Source organism: Cynocephalus volans, chromosome 7 (assembly GCF_027409185.1).
Source record: "Cynocephalus volans isolate mCynVol1 chromosome 7, mCynVol1.pri, whole genome shotgun sequence".
NCBI lineage: Eukaryota > Metazoa > Chordata > Mammalia > Dermoptera > Cynocephalidae > Cynocephalus > Cynocephalus volans.
Window position 1 is genome coordinate 162,105,284 of NC_084466.1, and position 17,492 is coordinate 162,122,775.

General features: G+C 58.9%; 1 protein-coding gene across 1 annotated transcript; it reads right to left on the minus strand.

Moving 5' to 3' along the window:
- Positions 1-13,248: 13,248 nt before the first annotated feature.
- CALY (calcyon neuron specific vesicular protein) lies at positions 13,249-16,554 on the minus strand. The gene is made up of 4 exons (XM_063101505.1): positions 16,420-16,554; positions 15,245-15,358; positions 14,219-14,332; positions 13,249-13,539 (listed from the first exon to the last, which is right to left on the minus strand). The coding sequence occupies exons 1-4, from the start codon at positions 16,552-16,554 to the stop codon at positions 13,249-13,251; spliced, it is 654 nt and encodes a 217-aa protein (XP_062957575.1).
- Positions 16,555-17,492: the final 938 nt, after the last annotated feature.

Here is a 17,492-nt window from a genome sequence, read left to right on the forward strand (position 1 = left end):
GGGTAATAAATGCAGAGCTAGGATCACATGGAGCTCTCCCTTGGCCCGTAGGGCCCTGTCCCAGATGCTAGATGGGTCACTGGGTGACCCGGAACTGGGCAGGGCCACCCCAAGGGGTCAGAACCCAGCCCCTGGAGCCCTAGAGTTCTGGGCACACAGACGCACTTTCCAGACTGTATCTCCGCTGGCATGAGGGCAGAGGCCACCCCCAGACCATCCCTCCCCAACTTCTGCAGGACCTGAGGACCCTCCCAGCTGTTCCTCTTGAAGGTGCTTCTGTCTGTCCTTCGGTGGCTCTGTCAGGGCCCCAGGTGGGCAGGGCCTGAAGGGTCTTCTCTGTTCCTCCTGGGCTGACGCACGCTGCATCCCACATCCCACTGGTTCCCCCAGCAGACCGGAGCCTGGGCCAGGCAGGGAGGGCAGGAGGGTCAGGGCTGGAGGGAGCCCTGCTGGCTGCACCTGAGACCACGTCCTTCCCCCTCATCCCTGTGGCTCCGGAGTCTGCTCTGAGTCCCAGGACAGGAGAGCACTCCTGCTGGTCCCACATGGTCCACAAGCCCCTCTCTGCCTGCTCCAGACAACCCTTCTTCTTGCCACCTATTTCCTGCAGACCTGCCCTCCTGGCTCTCCTATCCCAGGGGAGAGCCTCTGTCCACTCCAACAGCCCCTTCTCCTCCCCACATCTGACCACTCCCAGACCCCAGATGGGTCCTCGTGCCTCCATCCCCCATGGGTGGTCCCCGATCTTTCCAGCCAGTATCTTGCCCAGGAGCCCCCCTCTCTCCTCCCCCCATCACTTTCCTGTTCAGGTGTTTTTATTATGAAAAGTTTCAAACTCACACAAAAGCCCAGAGACTCTGACAACCACGGCCATGCGGCATCCCTAACTCCACACTCACCACAGCACTCGGGCCTCATAGCAACACCCAAGAGGAGATGAGTCCACAGCCCGGGTGACATCCACAAGTACTGGTGGATGGATGGGGAGCAAAGAATCACACGGGATTGCACTGCCCTTCGGGGCGTCCTGTTCATTTCAGGATACGGCTGCAGGCCTGGGAGTGGCTGCGGCCCCCAGAAGGCGGCCCTGGCTTCCCTTGGGCTCCGGCCTCCTGGACTTTGCTCAGACCTTACCCTCAGCTGAGTGTGTGACCAGCACCTGCTCTGCCTGCAAGGGACATCCCAGATACATGAGTGACAAAGCTGACCTAGCCAGGAACATAGGGCCTGGGACAAGGGTCTCAATCGCTCCTCATGGAGCAACAGAGTCTACAGACCTCCCCCTTGCCAACCCCCAACCCAGGGGCCTGTGCCCAGGAGACCCATCCTGCCCAACACAGCCTCTCACAGCTGCAGGGAACCGGGCTCTGGAGGACCAGGCTGCCCTCCACAGGGAGGCTCAGTGCCTGCACCGGGAGGTCCAAGGGTCCAGAGTTTGTCCCCACAGGCCAGAGCAGTCAGGCTTGCAGCTTCGGCACTTACAGAAGGACTTACAGAAGGAAGAACCACAGGCTTCGGTTCCCAGACAAGGCAGCTCCACCACCCAGGGCCCAGAAGGTCCCCACCTGCAGGCCATGGGCATGGCTGAGCACAGCTTCTAATGCTGGGGACAGTGAGGGCAAGAGGCCTGGCTCCTCAGTGCCCCCACCTCAGGGACGCCCCACTCCACCCCTCGCAGCCCTGGGACACCTCCCTTAATTCAGAACAGACTGAGCCACGCAGGCCACCCCCTTCCCCTTCCTGTACGAGTCCCTTCCAATCTTGTCATGGGCAAAGGGCCTGTCCAGGCATGAATCAAATCAGGAAATGAGGCTGAGTGGATGTTTCTGAATCCGCAGACATTTCCTCCAGGATCCTAGAGCTGCCGGTGCCAGCTTCACCCCTCTGAGCCTCTGGAGCCATCAAGTCATCCCTCTCCATGGGCCTCCATGACCCGTGGTCTAATCCCCCTACCTCCCCCTTCCTCCCCCTCCGCCTGAACTGGGTGGGGTGCAGGCAGGGGGTTCCCTTGAGTGAGGTGTTGCCTGTGCCACTGACAAGGCCCCCAACACTGCTGGGTCTATGGACTGTCCCTCCCACCCCTGTGCCTGGCGATGACAGGGAGGATGGGAGAGGCCGGTCACCTCCCTTGCAGAGACTGAAGGCGTCTCACCTGCCAGGGGTGGCCAGCACGGCAGATGCCTGCCCCTACCAGGAAAGTAGGGCCCTGGGGAGAAGGGCCAGGTGGCAGGGCAGGACCAGTAGCTCAGGGAGAAGCCTTGGGGGTGAGGCCACCACACTGCTCCCCAGCACACTATCCCCCACCCGTGCCGCCAACCCACTCCTTCCCGCGTGTCCCCCTCCCCTCGCCGCCGTCTCCTGGCTGAGCCTCCCAGTTTCGGCCAAGCCCCAAACTGGAAGTGGGCGGGCGGGTGGGGAGAGGGGATGCTCCGGGACATAGCCCACCCCCACCGCCGACACTGCCGGGCAGGTAAGGAACAGGTAGAGGAGCACAGGGGACAATCCTGGCCGTGGAAGCGGTGCTTGTGAGGGGTCAGCGTCCAAGCTCCTCCACCCAACTTCCCGCTCCCCCGCGCTAGAGGCCTGGCCAGCACCCAGCGCACCCGGGTCTCCATAACCAGGCAGGGCTGGCGGACAGGGCGCTCACTGGAGCCACCACAGCTGGCCGCTCCGCTAAGAAGCCCCTGCAGTGAGTCCTGGGGACATGGTGCTGCAGTGAGCTTTATCAGACACCAGCACCCTGCAGCTGGCGGCAGTCCAAGCTCCAGCGTCTGTGACCACCGAGTCGGAGCAGCAGGATCTTGGCTGTGAGGGTGTGGAGCAGTATAGAGAAAGCTCTAGCACTTTCTGGAGAGTGTGGCAGCCCTGTCTTGACCAAGCACTGTGGAGGATGGGCCCCTTGACCAGTGGCCACATGAGCCACCTCCGAAGGAAAAGGCCTGGGAGGTGCAGGTCCTGGGTGCCCACCCTCTCAAAGCCACATGTCTTTTGGACATCAAGGAAGACACCCCCTCCCCTCCCCACCCCTCCATGAGCAAGGCAGAGGCTGACTCAGAGCTTGGCAGCAAGGGGCTCAGCCATGGCCACTGCACTTGGCAGAGACCCGTGGCCAGCAGCAGACAGGGTGCCTTCCACAGCTGAGGCAGGGAGGCTCTGGTGTGCCCGACGGAGCCTGCTGGCCTGGGAGGCTGGAGGCAGGAACTCAAAGTGGGGTCCTGCGTGACTGGCAAGGGGCACACTGGGCTGCTCTGGTTGGTCCCGAGTTGGAAGCGGGGACAGAGATTAGGGAAGACGGTCGTTACTGACCAGGTCCTGGCTGATTGGCCGATGGTTCCAGGGTTACTGTCCAGCTCTCGGGGCTGGTTGTTGTGGATTGAGGCTGTGTCTTTGTTCACGGTCTGGCTGTTTCTGTCTTGATCTCTTCAGACTCTGAGAGAGGTTTTCTCCCAGGGAGACCAGTGGCAGATTCTGAGGGCAGCACCTAAAGCCCCAGCACAGGCAAGAGACCCTCGGCCAGGCCTGCATCTAAGGAGGAAGATGGGACCCCCCCAGAAGGTGTGGTTCGGCCATCCCCACCCCACCCCTGCTGAGGGCCAGGGAGAAGTTCCACCTGTTCGTGAGTTTGCAGCGATGGGGAGGGACAGCGACTGGACTGACCGGCGCCTTGGCTGCCTGGAAGCCAGCTGCGCAGGGCCGAGGGGCTGCCTCCGTGAGTGGGACGTCCCCCTACGGGCACGTCCTGGAGTGCGCCCCCATCCGAGAGCATTCCAGAGCTAGAGTGATGCTCATGCCAGGCTGGGGCCATGTGCGGAGCAGGTGCTGCCTCTGGAGGCTGCAAGCCGTCACTCCAGTCCTGCTGACGCCTGCCCGGTCCCGCTGCACCTCAGCCACCTGACCTACCTGGAGGCCACCGACAGCCGTGTCTCCAGCAAGCTGGCACAGATCTTCAGCTGGCCAACTGCTGCCTGGCGCACCCCCGCCAACCCAGCACCTGCCAGCCTCCCTCTGCAGCAGGAAGACCCTCATGACCCTGAACTGGGTCAACAGGGACAGCCTGCCCCTGTGGAGGGTGACACCTTCAGCACCCTGGGCATCCTGGAGCCTTGAAGGAGGGTTGGCCCTGAGGTGAATGGGGCGCTGTGGGCATCCTAACCGGGATCCCGACCCCAGGTCCTGCCTCTGGTCCCTGGGCTGCAGAGTCACCCCTGGGTCCTCCTCGTCCTTCCCCTCCTGGTGTTTTGGGGCTTCAGGCAAACACACTGGGCTGGCGGTTCCTTGCAGTCGCTGCCAGTATGTTTTTCTGTCCCTCCTCATGGTCTTGGAGTTAACACCCTGTGCTGGTGCAGACGGTTTGCTAAGAAGAAAATGTGGGAGTTGGTGCTCAGAGTCGGGGAGGCCAACATCCTGCCGGCCAGCCCCTGGGTGCCCATGCGGGGGGACCACACGCAGCTCTGCTTTGGGTACGTGCTGTTGGGGCTGCAGGTGGGTCTTCCTGGAGACCTTCATGGCCCCGTGGCTGAGGCCATGTGGCAGTTCTTGTCTGGCTAGGCCTGCTGCCTAGCCCACGGGCACGTCCCCCACCCCCAGGAGGAGGGTACTCGGGGGGACCAGCCTCCTGGAGCAAGGCCTGAGCTTTTGTTGGTTTGTCTCTGCAGCTGATGGGACATGGGTGATGGCGGGAGGGGTCTGGGGAGCAGCCCCTTGCTCAGGCCCTGCCTTCTGTTGGGCCTGACGCTGCCCCTTGGCTGGCCCTGTGGACATGGCTGCAGGTGACGCCAGGAAGGTGTACCCCAGCCTCTTGCCTCTGCTCAGCCATGCCAAGCAAGTGTCTCCTGGATCCCAGCTTGCTCTGAGGGCAGAGGTAAGTGCTGGTGTCAGGCCACTGCCTGAAGGTTTCAGGGGGTCTTGGGTCAAGTGACCTGAGAGGAGGCCAGCTGGGCAGGGCAGGGACCCCCGCCCACAGCCCCCACACAGGGAAAGCTGCAGCAGGACCCCTCTGGACCCCTCAAGTCCTCTTAGGAATTGACCTTCCAGCCTACCCCTGCAGAGGAGATGGTCACTGCCCCACCTGCCACTAGCCTCCAGGGGCAGAGGCTGAAGGCCCAGCTCCCTGTGACCCCCTTCTGAGTCTCTGTTGCTTGAAGCAGCTCCTCCAGACACAAGGACCTGCTCCTCCTGCCAGGACCCGGAGATGGGGGGAGGCCAGGCCCAGCCATGAAAGGTCAGGCCCTGCACCGGGCCAGCCACAGCCCTGCTCCTGTGGGTGCCCCTGGGGAGCCTATGTTTGTCCTCAGCATGGATACCCCATCCTGACCGGGATCCCGACCCCAGATCCTGGGCCTGCGTCGGGCCTGGGCTGCTCCTCACGTGGGTCTAGGGCCTGTGCCTGCGTCTGTTCCATTGCCACCTGTCACTGTCCCCATCCTCAGGGTCCTGATTGAGACCTCAGTTGGGAGTCGCTGTCCTTCCTCCTTCCTGGAGGTCGGTGCATTGGCTGCGGTGCCACCTCCCAGAGCCGTGCACGAAGACTCGCTGTCTCAGTTCAGCGGCTCACACTCCTGCTGATGTGGCTCCTGCCTGCAGAGGAGTGACGAGGATCAGGCGCGACTGTCCGCGAACTGTGTGTGTCGAGGATGTTGGCATGCAGGAGGGGCCAACACAGGGTCAGCCGTCACAGTGACACCCCTCACCTGGGGGGAGTGAGGCGGGGTGCCTGTGTGGGAGCTGCAGGAGGAGACGGGGTCCTCGTTCAGCTCCCCAGCACCAAGGCAGGAACTTAGAGGTGAGAAGTGGACCTATGCCTCAGTTTACCTATATGTAAACAAGCAGTTCATAGTGGTCAGCTAAACCTGGAGCCTGGCGCTGGGCAGACCCTCCTGGTACCACACCCCTCAGAGAGCCCGAGGCCCAGGCCAGGTGCTGCAATCCCACATCCTGCCATGGGAGCATCATGGCATCCTGGGGCCAGAGCCAGGTGGGGAAGGGCCCCTTGAGATGAGACTCACCTTTAGGCAGGAGTGAGAGTCAGAAAGGGGGGCTCTGGGCAGAGGGCAGCAAGCAAAGGAACTAGGCAGGGGCCAGAAGGGCTCTGACCCCACTCTCTTCTGTGGGCCGGTGGGCCCAGCTGCCTACACATTTAGGGGCTGGTGGCTGATGTGGATGGAATGAGCATGACCAGGGATGGTGATGGGCACTGCCCAGAAGGGGAGTGTCCCAGAGACCCAGGGCCTGCTGGGGAGGCTTTGGGTGACTGGAACTTTCTTGGGGTCCATGCTAGGTGCCGGGACCCTCCCCAAGGGCTCCCAGTACCTGATCCCTGAGAGGTCCAAGGCTCCCAGTACCTGATTCCCTGAGCCTCCTCTGGAAGAACGAGCCTCACAGGAGCTGTGGGGCATCCTGCAACCGCTGCTTCTATTCATGGGGGCTTCTGCAGTCTTCCAGAGCCTTCCAGAGCCCACCCAGACTTCACCAGATCCTCAGCCTGCCCCTCTTCATGGCAAAGTCTCAGCATGGCCAAGAACCCCAGGGCCACGTGTGTTAGTGTCAGCCCCTCCAGAGGCCTCTGCACCATCCACCCCTACTGTGGGTCCAGGCCAAGCTCGCAGACATCAGAACAGACACCATAGACACTGAGGGGCCAACTCCACACCACACTGGTAGCACCTGTCCCAGCCAAGGGTCCACTCAGCACCTGGAACACAGCTGTGCCAGAAAGCCCAGGAGCTCTGGGCCATAGGGCTGGGTGACTGGCCGGACCTTTCTGGAACGCTGGCTCCTGGCTGCAGTTCAGGAACCCTGGGGGACCTGAGGGGAGAGGCTCAGCTGTGTTCCCATGCTGTGTGCACATGTACACAGACACAAAAAAGGTACACACATGTACATATGTGCTGCACATGCGCACACACACGCATGCACACCCTCGAGCACACACACACAACCTGTGGCTCTTGTAGGCGAGTGGAGACTACAATGGCATTCCTGACCTCGGCGCCGGGGCTGTGTAGCTGAGAAATGGGGCAGAGAGACAAAAGCAGATGACAAAGGTCTGTCACTTCAAAAGCCCACGATGTTTTAAAGTCATGAAATAGCACATTTGTACACACAATAAAGGAAAATGTCCAAAATGAGCCATTTTACAGGACCACTAATCTTTTACACAGGCAGTGGGAAGGTTGAGCCCAGGAGGCCCCTACTCTGGGAATGAGCCTGTTTCTGCAGCCTGGAGCCTGGCCAGCCCCTCCTCTGGCTCCTATCCAGTGTCCGGTTCCCCTAGCACCCTCTGGGCTGTGTGGCCCAGGCCCGTGGCTCCAGAACGTGAGGGCCCCAGGCCCACTTTCCAGTAGCTGAACCCAGGTGTGCCCAAGTCACACCCGCCTGCCCTGACCCTTGCCCTCACACCTGCCACGAGTGTGGTCAGGGGTCTGATGGGGCCCTGGCTCTGGGCGCCCTGTGGCAGGCACCATTTGAGTCCCCCCTGTCTCCAGGGATCCCTGCACCCAGGAGCAGAGACCTTCTGTGTGTCCAACCACTGCTGTCCACACTGGCCAGCCCTTCCATCCTCGCCGGACAGCCCTGTAGTCCCCCGAATGTGCTGCTCTGGGTACATCAACCCCTGGGCAGGTGGGGAGGGGGGCACTGGGCTTCTCTGCTGCCCGCAGCTCTGGGAAGCATCTCTTGCTGCCCATCCTGGGCCATCTGGGCCTGTGGACCAGGGGCGGGATGGAGAGGGAGATGATGATGCCTCAGGAGTCTGCAGGCCACCAGGTGGTCCTGCAGCTCTCCCAGGCCAGCCATCAGCATGTCGCACCATCCCACCCCATCCATCCCACGTGGCCTCCAGGAAGGGGGGTGCTGAGGCCTCTGCAGCAGCCCCTCCCTTGTCCCAGAGGGTTTCCCATGATGCAGGAGAGGAAGCCCCTCCAGGACAAGGCTGCTGCATCATGGTGACCCGCACCATCAAACCTTGGGCCTAGTTCCAGTAGGGGTGACCTGGGGGTCCAATAGACAGGGCCCAAGGCCTCCTAGGACCCTCCAGGACTTCCCAGTACCCCTCGGGCCCCTCAGGACTCCCCAGGATTCTGCAGGGTGCCTCAGGACCTGTAGAGACCCCAGCACCCCCCAGGTTCCAAGGTACCTCCATCTGGCCAGGCTCTGCCCAGGCCCCTGTGGGTCACGTGGGTCTTGCCATGGACGGCGGGATGGGGCAGCAGAGGGCTGTCCTGCACCTGCACTGGGTGTCCTGGGCATAGGGTCTGAGTCCACCAGTCAGAGGTCCCAGGACAGGTGGGGCCCAGTCTACAGGGCGCCCAGTGGATGCATGGGATTCTGGATTGCAAACCAAAGCTGCATCCTGCTGGAAGTCCCGTGTGGAGTCCCTGATGCCTCAGCAGGCGGAGTCTGACTCTGATAAGGGGGGCTCAGATGGGCAGCGTCCCACCCCACCCACCTGCCCAGGGGCCAGCCTGCAGTGGGCGGGGTGCCGTGCGACTCTGGGAAGGCTGCAGGGAGGGCAGGAGCTTGGCCACTGCTCTGGCTGCCTCACCTTAGGTTTGGGAATAAGCACCATAAATTCACGCTGTCTGCTAATAAAAGCACGTGCAGCGTTTAAGAGGATGGAACATACTCAACTTGTTTTAATTTGAAATGCTTTAAATTTTATCTCATCAGCCTGTGATTTTCATTGTAAAGTGCGTGAGAGAATTTAAGTTTAGGACCATCTAACTCTGTGGCCTTTGTCGTATGTTAATGCTCACGGATATTTTACTTCTCAGATCTGTAGGTTTGCGCCATTAGATGTTCAAAGTGCTGAGGAGAATCAGAGGTGTCAACGTGTGATTAAAGTTTGGCACACGTAGGGGATTTAGTTAATCAAGTCTGTCATGTGTCTGAAATGTCTTGAAAAGTTTAGGCGATTTCATGTATCAAATGTACAAGCCGATGGAGCGTTAATAAGGGATAAGTGTAGGTATGTTTTCACACTAACACAAAATTACTAGATTTATATTAAAGCTTGAAAAAGCTGGCGTTAAGTTTATCATTATTAAATGTACTTTTAACCCAGTAATACCACTCCTAGGAATTTACCCTGAAGATAAATCTCCAACAATAAAAAAAATACACATGCATGAATTAGTCATGGCAGCATTGTTTGTATCGCAAACTATTGGAAACAACGTAAACGTCCATCACGGGGGCAGCTGAGCGCGCTGTGAGGAGCCGCTTGCAGCTGACAAACGGGTGGGGAAATCTCTATGCACTGGTGCGCAATGACCTCAGTCCCCGTGAAGTGAATGTGGCACAACAAAAAATATTTGGCATCTGTCCCTGGTTCCTGGCACAGAGTTCCTAAACCTCTTGGAATTTCCTTAGTATTAGGAGAGTTTCATGTTATTCATAACAAGCCCCTTTGGATCACACTTTCAGACCTGAGCTTGTGCTCGCGAGCTGACTCAGGCGGGGGTCCCTCAGAAAGCCGCAGGGTGCGGGCTGGTCACCAGAGTAGAGGGTGAGAACTCTCAGCCCCACCCTCCAACCTCCGGGAGGGGACGGGGTTGGAGATTGGTCCTAAAAACTCTTGAGCAATGTTGGCGAAGACAGCGCGGTGCCCGGAGAGGCTGTGAGAGCTCTGCCCACCCCCCACCATGCCGTGCCCACGTGTCTGTTCCATTTCGCTGTTGTGAGTCATATACTTTATGATAAACCGGTAATGGTAAATAGAGTGCCTTCCTGAGTTCCGTCATTCGTCCTAGAGAATTGTCAATCCTGAGGACGGGCTCTTAGGAACCCCCAAATTTGTAGCCAAGTTGGACAGACGTGTAGGTGGCCTGGGGATCCTGGGCTTGCAGCTGGCTTCTGACATGAGGCAGTCTTGCGGGACTGAGTCCTTAAGCTGCGCTGTCTGCACTAACTTCAGGCAGTCAGTGTTGGGCTAGGGATGAATTGTCAGACACCCAGTTGGTGCTGGAGAATTGGTTGTTGGTGGTGTGGAAATCTGCCCCCCACCCCAGTGAAACATGTAAGGAAGATGGAGAAATAAGAAAATACTCACGCATCTGCTTGTTTTTGTAAAAAGACAAGGAAAGCTAAACCAGAAACTAAGAAGCCTGTTTTCCTTCACAGAGTGTGTGGGAATGGGGTGGGGGGTGATTGATCTGGGACACCTCCTGTGTAGTTTTGACTTTTGGGACCATGTAAATGTTTTATATACTTAATAGAATACAATCAGCAACGGCAGGGAGGGACTCTAGAGTTGAGTGTTGAGTTCAAGCAGCAATAAATCCAACTGTATTTCAAATGAACAGCAACCCACAGCAGCTTTGTACACAGTGTTTGGAGAAGACTGGAATGAACGCCGAGGCTTTGGACTGGAATTCTACGTGTCATTATGAACTCGTGGGATGTTGCGTGTGTGCGTGTACACATATGAACACATGGGGAGGAGGGAGAAGATACAGATTGTGTGTGTGTGTGTGTGTGTGTGTGTGTGTGTGTGTGTGTGTGTGTGTATTCCCTCCCAGCCGTACCCACCAAGTTCCCCAAAGAAACACACACACTCAGCACCCAGAGTTTGGCTTCTAAACACAATTCTCCACCAAAAGGAAGCAGAGCCCCCTGGGAAAAGGCTGACTCTGGGGCAAGAACAGAGAAAGCACAAAACGAGTCCTCACATCTTCTTGTGCCAGAAAGACAGGACATGCTCAGAGAATGATGGGCACCTGTTGCTGTGGTTCGAATTTCGCCCAGCTCAGGTCAGAACTTAATCCCAAATAAGGCATTTGGAAGGCGGGGCCTTTAAGAGGTGACCGGATCATGAAGGCCCTGCCCTCATGTAATGGGGTTTACTGGGTTACCAGGGAGTGACTGGTGGCTTTAAAGACAGCGAGGGATCAGGTAAAGAGCTCTGCTGCTCAGCCCTTGGCCTGTGGGGCCTTGTGTCATCACGGGATTCTGCAGACAGTCCTGGCCAGGAACAAGGCCCTCAGCAGGTGTGTCCCCTGCACCTGGGACTACCCAGCCTCCAAAACTGTAAGAAATAAATTCTGTATCTTTATAAATTACCCAGTTTCAGGTATTCTGTTATCAGCAAGAGAAAACTGACTCACACACATGTCAAAGGACAGTCTCACTGGCCACATTCAGAACAAGGGGAGCATGAAAATAAGTGATGGCAGTAACAGATTCTAACTCACCGAGTGAAACGGGCATCCACGGGCCACACCTGATATAAATAAACAAATACATAAATCAAGGGGAGGAGAAGAGCTTTTCCTTATAGTCAATGAGCAGAATGTTAACCGATCCATGCAGAAGAAATAACGAAGTTAGAAAGTCATCGCTTGAAAATATAACACACTGGTTCAGACAGGAATCACCAATGAACACGAAAGCTGGGGTGACATTTGGAGAGGAGCAAAGATTTACGTTGTCCCAAGGAATCTTCCCACAGAATTGTATTCAAAGGGGAAGATGGTAAATTTATGGTGGAAACCCCATTGGAAGCCACCTTAGCTAAGTGGTCAGGGTCGACACCATCAACAACAGAACAGACCCACCTCTTGTGCCTCCTGATAGGGTGCACAGAGGGGGACATGGCATCCCTTCTGGCTGCCCAGACCCCCACTTTGCCACCAGGCCTGGAGGCTGATGACCAGGGTCTGGCCCACCCTCAGTCTGAGCACCCAGCTCTGTGTCTCCCAACCAGAACCCTGGTGGCCACCCAGCCCCTGGTGTCGGTGCCCAGCCTCATGCCAACACCAGGTGGGACCCACTCTGGTCAGCTCCTCCCATGCCACAGAGAACCCCAGGGCTCTCATCCAAGTCAGTGGCCTCCACTGGTGTTGGGGACTCCCCAGGGACTCTGACCCTCTGGCCCAAGATGAAAGGGATCAGAGGAGCACAGGTGCTTGGGTGGGGGCGGGGCTGGGGCCTCCCAGAGCCACAGGCCGGTGGAGGCACAGGCTGCGGTGACAAGCACGCTGGGAAACGCATCTGCTGCGAGTTCAGTGCGGGGAGTTGCTGGGGGTGGGGGACCTTCAGCAGGTCTAGGGTCTCTGGGCCCTTCAGACCTCTCACCTCTCTGCTGGCTACAGAGCTGGCTACAGAATGGGCGGATGGCCGTGCTTGGGCAGGGCAGGCCCTCCCGGCTAGGGCTCCCCCGGCCCCCAGGGGTCCCACTCCCACTCAGAGGCTCACATTCACTCATTTCTTCATTCGCTCATTCATGCTTGTGACTGAAGCATCTGGGCAGGAGCCATGGGCAGCAGGGGCTCAGAACCAGGGGCCAACCCAGGGGAGTCAGACGCTCCTGCCAGATGGGGGAGGTGCACCCAGCACCAGGAAGATGGGGCCCGGGTCCAGCCAAGCGTGGGGCTGGGCTCGTTCCATTGTGGAAGACCGGGGCGAGTAGACCAGACTGCCACAGGCCCTGTCCCCGCGTGGCTGTGGCCCCAGGCCAGGCTTGCAGAGGCTGGCCCCTCCTCACCCACTCACATTCCTGCTCTTCCACCTGCCTGAGGCAGCCATGACTTCCCAGGGCCCAGCTCACTGCCCCTCCCGGCTGGCCACTCTCCAGAGCCCTTCAGGGGTCCCTCTGGGCCAGGGGGTGCAGACACCCAGGTTCACTCGTGTGGTGGGGCGCGCAGGAGAAAATGAAGACCCAGGTGGACATGAATCTTTACTTAGAGAAAAGCGACAGGGCCAGAGGCCCATGGGGGGCGAGGACTTCAGCGAGGGAGCCTGGGGCAGGTGCACAAACACCAGGAGGGACAGCATCAGGCAGTGCGCTGGTCACAGGAGCTGGCTGGAGGTCACTGTGGAGACAGAGGTGGAGTGGGGCTGAAAGCCAGCAAGGCAGGGCCAGTGCCCAGGAGCCCACCGCCCACCGCCCACCTGGGTGGGAAGAAATGCGAGGCCGTCCCCCTGCACCCCGCGGCACGTTCAGCTGTGCCCACCCCGTCCCTGAGCCCCCTCCCACCCCCCAGTCCCCACCTGTGGGGCCCGCCCTGCCCCGCGGCCCCAGCCCTGCCCAGACGCCCGGTGGGTGGCCAGATTGTGAAACGTCCCCACCGTCCCTGAGGTTCTGGCGGGTGGGGTTGGCAGTCCCAGGAGGGCAGGGAGCAGAGGGCAGGGTGGAGCATCCCTGGCTCAGAAATGACGTCGGGAGGCCAGAAAAAGGCCACCACCAGGCTGGCCACAGCCCCCACAGCAGCCACACACCTACCCCGGCTGGGCTGCGGGCCGCGAAGGCTGTCACTGCGGGGACAGGGGCGCCGCGCTCCCGGCCACCTGCTGAGCCTGCTCCTGCTCGTCCTGGGCTGAGGGCTGCCCGGGGGGCACGGTGGCTGCCACCACCACCGCCTGGGTGGGTGTCTTGCGCTCGTCCTTGATGGCGCGGTAGTTGTCCCCCCAGGCCGCGGGCATCTCCGTGCCGTGCTTGCGGCTCAGTGGGTAGGCCCCAATGGCCGCCAGGATGCTGCGGTGGCGCTCGGGGTCCATCTCGGTATAGTACATCTCCAGGGTCAGCGGCGTGCAGATCTTGTGCTGCCGAGGGCGGGAGGCCGGGTCAGGAGGGAGGGGCTGGCTGCACAGGGGGCCAGTCCTCCTAAGTGACAAGCCGCCCCTTTAGGCCCGGTGCGGCACGCTGGCCGCGCCCCGTCTGTCCCTCCTGCTCGGGGGCAGCTCAGCAACACAGCACACAGTGTGTCTACAGGTGTTTCTTTCTGCGTTGGCCTCCAGTGCAGAACTGGAGAGCGGCAGAAGGCGGTGGTCCCTGCCTGGTGCTGGGTGAGCGGAGGACTCTGGGGGCAAGAGCCAGCCCCCACCCCCATGCACTGGGACTCCCAGTGATGGCAGAAGCACCGATGTCAGCCAGGACCAAGTGGGGGACAGCTACACACGTGGCCGGCCCTCCACTTGCCTGCCCACCGCTGCAACTCCTGCCTCCCTGCTTACTTTCTTTTTAGATTAGAAGGTAAAACCTGTTGCTAAAACAACTTTTCTTTTACATTTTCAAAAGACAGGATCTCAACATGTCTGGAGGAGCAGCAGCACCACGAGGAGCTCTGGGGACCATGTTCCCACAGGAGAAGGGAACAGCCTTGCTGCCCCCAGGTGGGGTGCAGGGTGCCTTCCGTGGCCTGGCACTGCCTGCAGGCCATTGGAAGACAGGGGTCTCCACTGCCCTCCCCCGGGCCCAGGCCCCAGGCCCACCCAGCCTTACCCGAAGCAGGAAGCCATCTGGGCAGGTGAACTGGTCGTACCAGATGGCCTTGTACATGATCAGGACGCAGCCCAGAAGTGCCATGGCAAAGGCGATCATCCGAGCTGTGGGCAGCTGGGCATGAGGGAAATGGAGGAGCTCAGGTATTGGGGGGTGGAGGGCAGTGAACTGAGCCTGGGGGCCAGCTTCCTCAGGGACGCTCCTTCAGGGGCTAGGCCTGGGCACAGGACCACCATCTGCCAAAGTCTTGGACCCCCACTTCCACCCCAGGCCGTCAGATTTGCCTTCCCTGAAAGTCAGCACCAGAGTCAAGCATCCAGGCACCATCCTGGGGGCCAGGCCTTGCTGGCTGCCCTTCTGCTGGGATTCTGGAAACACTGCCACCAGGTAGAGTACATGCCACCTTTGACCCAGAAGGTGCTTGCAGGCATTTGTCTGGTAGCTTCCTGCCTGTGTGGGCACTCGTACGGGCCAGTGGCTGCAACACTGTGTGGGGTCATCTCAAGGGTTCACCAGGCCTCCACAGGGACTCCAGCGAGGGAGGGGGCATTGACATCTGCCGCTGGACGAACGCTGCAAAGTACAGCCATGCCTCACCAGGCCCCTACAACGGGTGCAGATTTTACTACTGAAAAATGAAAGGCTTAGAAATAGCCCACTATTTTCTTGGTATTCCTTGCTCAATAAAGGAAATTTTTTTAAAAAGAGAGAAAAGAAATAGTCCACTAAAAATGATGAAAGCCATCACTAGTAAAGTTGACAGATTTTCAGACAACGCCAGCAGCTCCACATCTGAAGGCAGCAGCTGTGCCTGCTCTCAGCTTGGGCAGCTAAAGGTCATCGGGCACTGGAAGACCAGCCTCTGAATGGGGTGACTGCTGTCCAACTCTCCTCCCTGAGAGCAGGAGCCGCAGCAAGGGGGACCCCAGCCTGCTTGGCCCAGAGCCTGGGCACCCACAGCCTGCAGCTGCCCCTCCACCCACTCTCTCTGCCCCGACTCCCAGCGGGATGGGTGGGTGAGGTTACCTTGCGCGCTTCCTCTGGGTGGCTGCAGGTCACCTTCTGACCCTCCAGGTCAGGAAAGTTCTTCAGCTGGTCTGGGGAGGACAACTGGTACTCTGTCTGCGTCTTGATGACCACCTGAGGAAAGAGATGGTCACGGCCTTGCCAGGCAGCCGGCAAGGACACACAACAGCCCTGAACTGGGAGGGGAGGGAGCCAGGGTCAGCTTGTGTCAGTGGTGTGGGTGCTGACTGCCAGGACCACGACAATCTGGTGGCTGGCAGGGCTCCAGCAGCTATAGGCTGAGGCCAAAGGAAGGTGGTCACTGCAAGTCTGCCGGGGGCTGTGGCAGCCCTGGGTTCTGGCCAGACCAAGGATGGAGCCCCTCACTCTGCCACCTCCTTCGACTCTGAGGGTACTGGCTCTCCTAGCCGGGAGCTTCCCCTTTAGTGGCTCCATAGCTTGGGCCCCTCCTCCAGCAAGTCAGTCTGCCCTGACTTCTCTGCTGGTTCCGAGTCTTGCAGCCCCACCACATGGGGCACAGGCAGGTGCAGTCCCATGCTGTGTGTGTGCTCCTGAGGGGCAAAGACAGTTTTCCTACTGTATCCATTGAGATCCGGGCCCAGAGCTGCAATAGATGCAGCTGAAGTCCACCCGGATTGCTGGAGAATTGCCCTTCTGGGTAAATAGCTGGCTGGCACGGGAACAGAAGTCCCTTGCCTCCCACTGGGACAGCTCCTGCCACCCTCTCCATGTTCCAGTGCTCCCTGGGGGTCAGGCTGGCCAGCTTGAGCTGAGCTCTTTGTTTCTCACCTTTTTCTGCTGAAAGCTCCCCATCCTCATCGGTCACTTGCCCAAGGACCCCCATCTCAGGCCCCAACCCAGGACAGAGCAATGCCCAGCAGTCAAGGTGGAAAACTTTGCTTGCCAAGCCCCTATTAGACAGCACCACGGGCTTGGTGTTGTCTGCAAGTTAGCGTGTGAATTCTTGCACCACTTTACCCACTTACAGATGAGGAAGGGAGCTCTGGGAGATGGTCATGCAGATTACCTGTGCCAGCTGGGGTTTCAGCCTAGCCCTTTCTCTGCTTATTCCCCTGCCCCTTGGCAGAGATCAGATCTAAATAAACCTCACCCTATACCCCTTTGTTCCCAGGGGAGCCTGAGAAGAGCCCCTCCCGCTGGGCCAGGCCCCTCACCTGGTCAGGGAATGGGGGCTGGAGCTGGCTGACATCCAGGGGGCTGATCAGAGGGATGCTGTCCAGAGCAGTGCCATCTTGGTCTCCGGGGTCTTCGCCCAGCTTCCCAGAGAAGCTGCAACCCAGCTTCACCATGGTGGACAGTGGTCCTCGTCCTGGTCCAGAGACAGAGACAGGGTCGCTGCACACAGGCCACCCCATGGACACCCACACCAGCTGGCTCTGGAACAAGAGGACCCTGGGCTGGTTCCAATGCTTCTCACACCAGAGCCGGGGATGGGCCATGGGTGGTCAGGCAACTTCTCCCAGGCAAACTGGGCAAGTCCAGCCAAAGGTTCCTGGTCCCTTTCTTACCCCTGACCCCTCTGGGCCCACAACAGGGCAAGGGATGGCACTACTGACCAGCAACTGCCCAGACACAAAACCAGGAGAGTCTTGCCCTGGCTGACCTGCTCCAGAGGATGTTCAAAGGGCACCTATTCCATTCAAAGGAAAACAACCCCAAATAGCAGTCTGGAGAGGGTGGGCTGCCAGACTTAGCAAATAAAAATGCAGGAAACCAGCTACATTTGAATTTCAGATAAGCAACGAATACTTTTTTTAGTGTAAGCACATCCCATTCAATATGTAATATGGGACATTCTTATTCTAAGAAGTCATTCATTGTCTATCTGAAATTCAGATGTAACTGGGCGTTCTGTGTTTTATCCGGCAACCCAGCTAGAGATGTAGGGAGTAAGGAAGAGCTTCTGAGAGAAGGACACTAACTGTGCAGAACACAGTACTCATGTGTACGGAGGGCCAGAACTCCTGGAGAGCAGAAATGCCACGCAGGAGCCCGTGGCCAGGACCCCAGCGGAGAAGACAGTCAAGGCCCTGCATGTCACGGAGGAGGGAGAGGGTCTCACTAACATGCTTGCACAATTCCACCTCTAGGCTGACCCCTTAGAGAAAAGGAACGCAGCAAATGACCTCCAAGCCGATAGATGGAAAAAGGAGAAAAACAAAATATACTCAACCAACCGCAAGAAAGGTCCTGTGGCCACTAAGAAATTGAATCTGTTATCAAAGCC

What these genes read in the sequence shown, in the direction of transcription:
- CALY (XM_063101505.1), bottom strand. Translation starts at nt 16,554, where the DNA reads ATGGTGAAGCTGGGTTGCAGCTTCTCTGGGAAGCTGGGCGAAGACCCC. An exon ending in AGCCCCCATTCCCTGACCAG is followed by an intron (nt 15,359 to 16,419) that starts GTGAGGGGCCTG and finishes CTCTTTCCTCAG; the next exon opens with GTGGTCATCAAGACGCAGAC. An exon ending in ACCCAGAGGAAGCGCGCAAG is followed by an intron (nt 14,333 to 15,244) that starts GTAACCTCACCC and finishes CCTCATGCCCAG; the next exon opens with CTGCCCACAGCTCGGATGAT.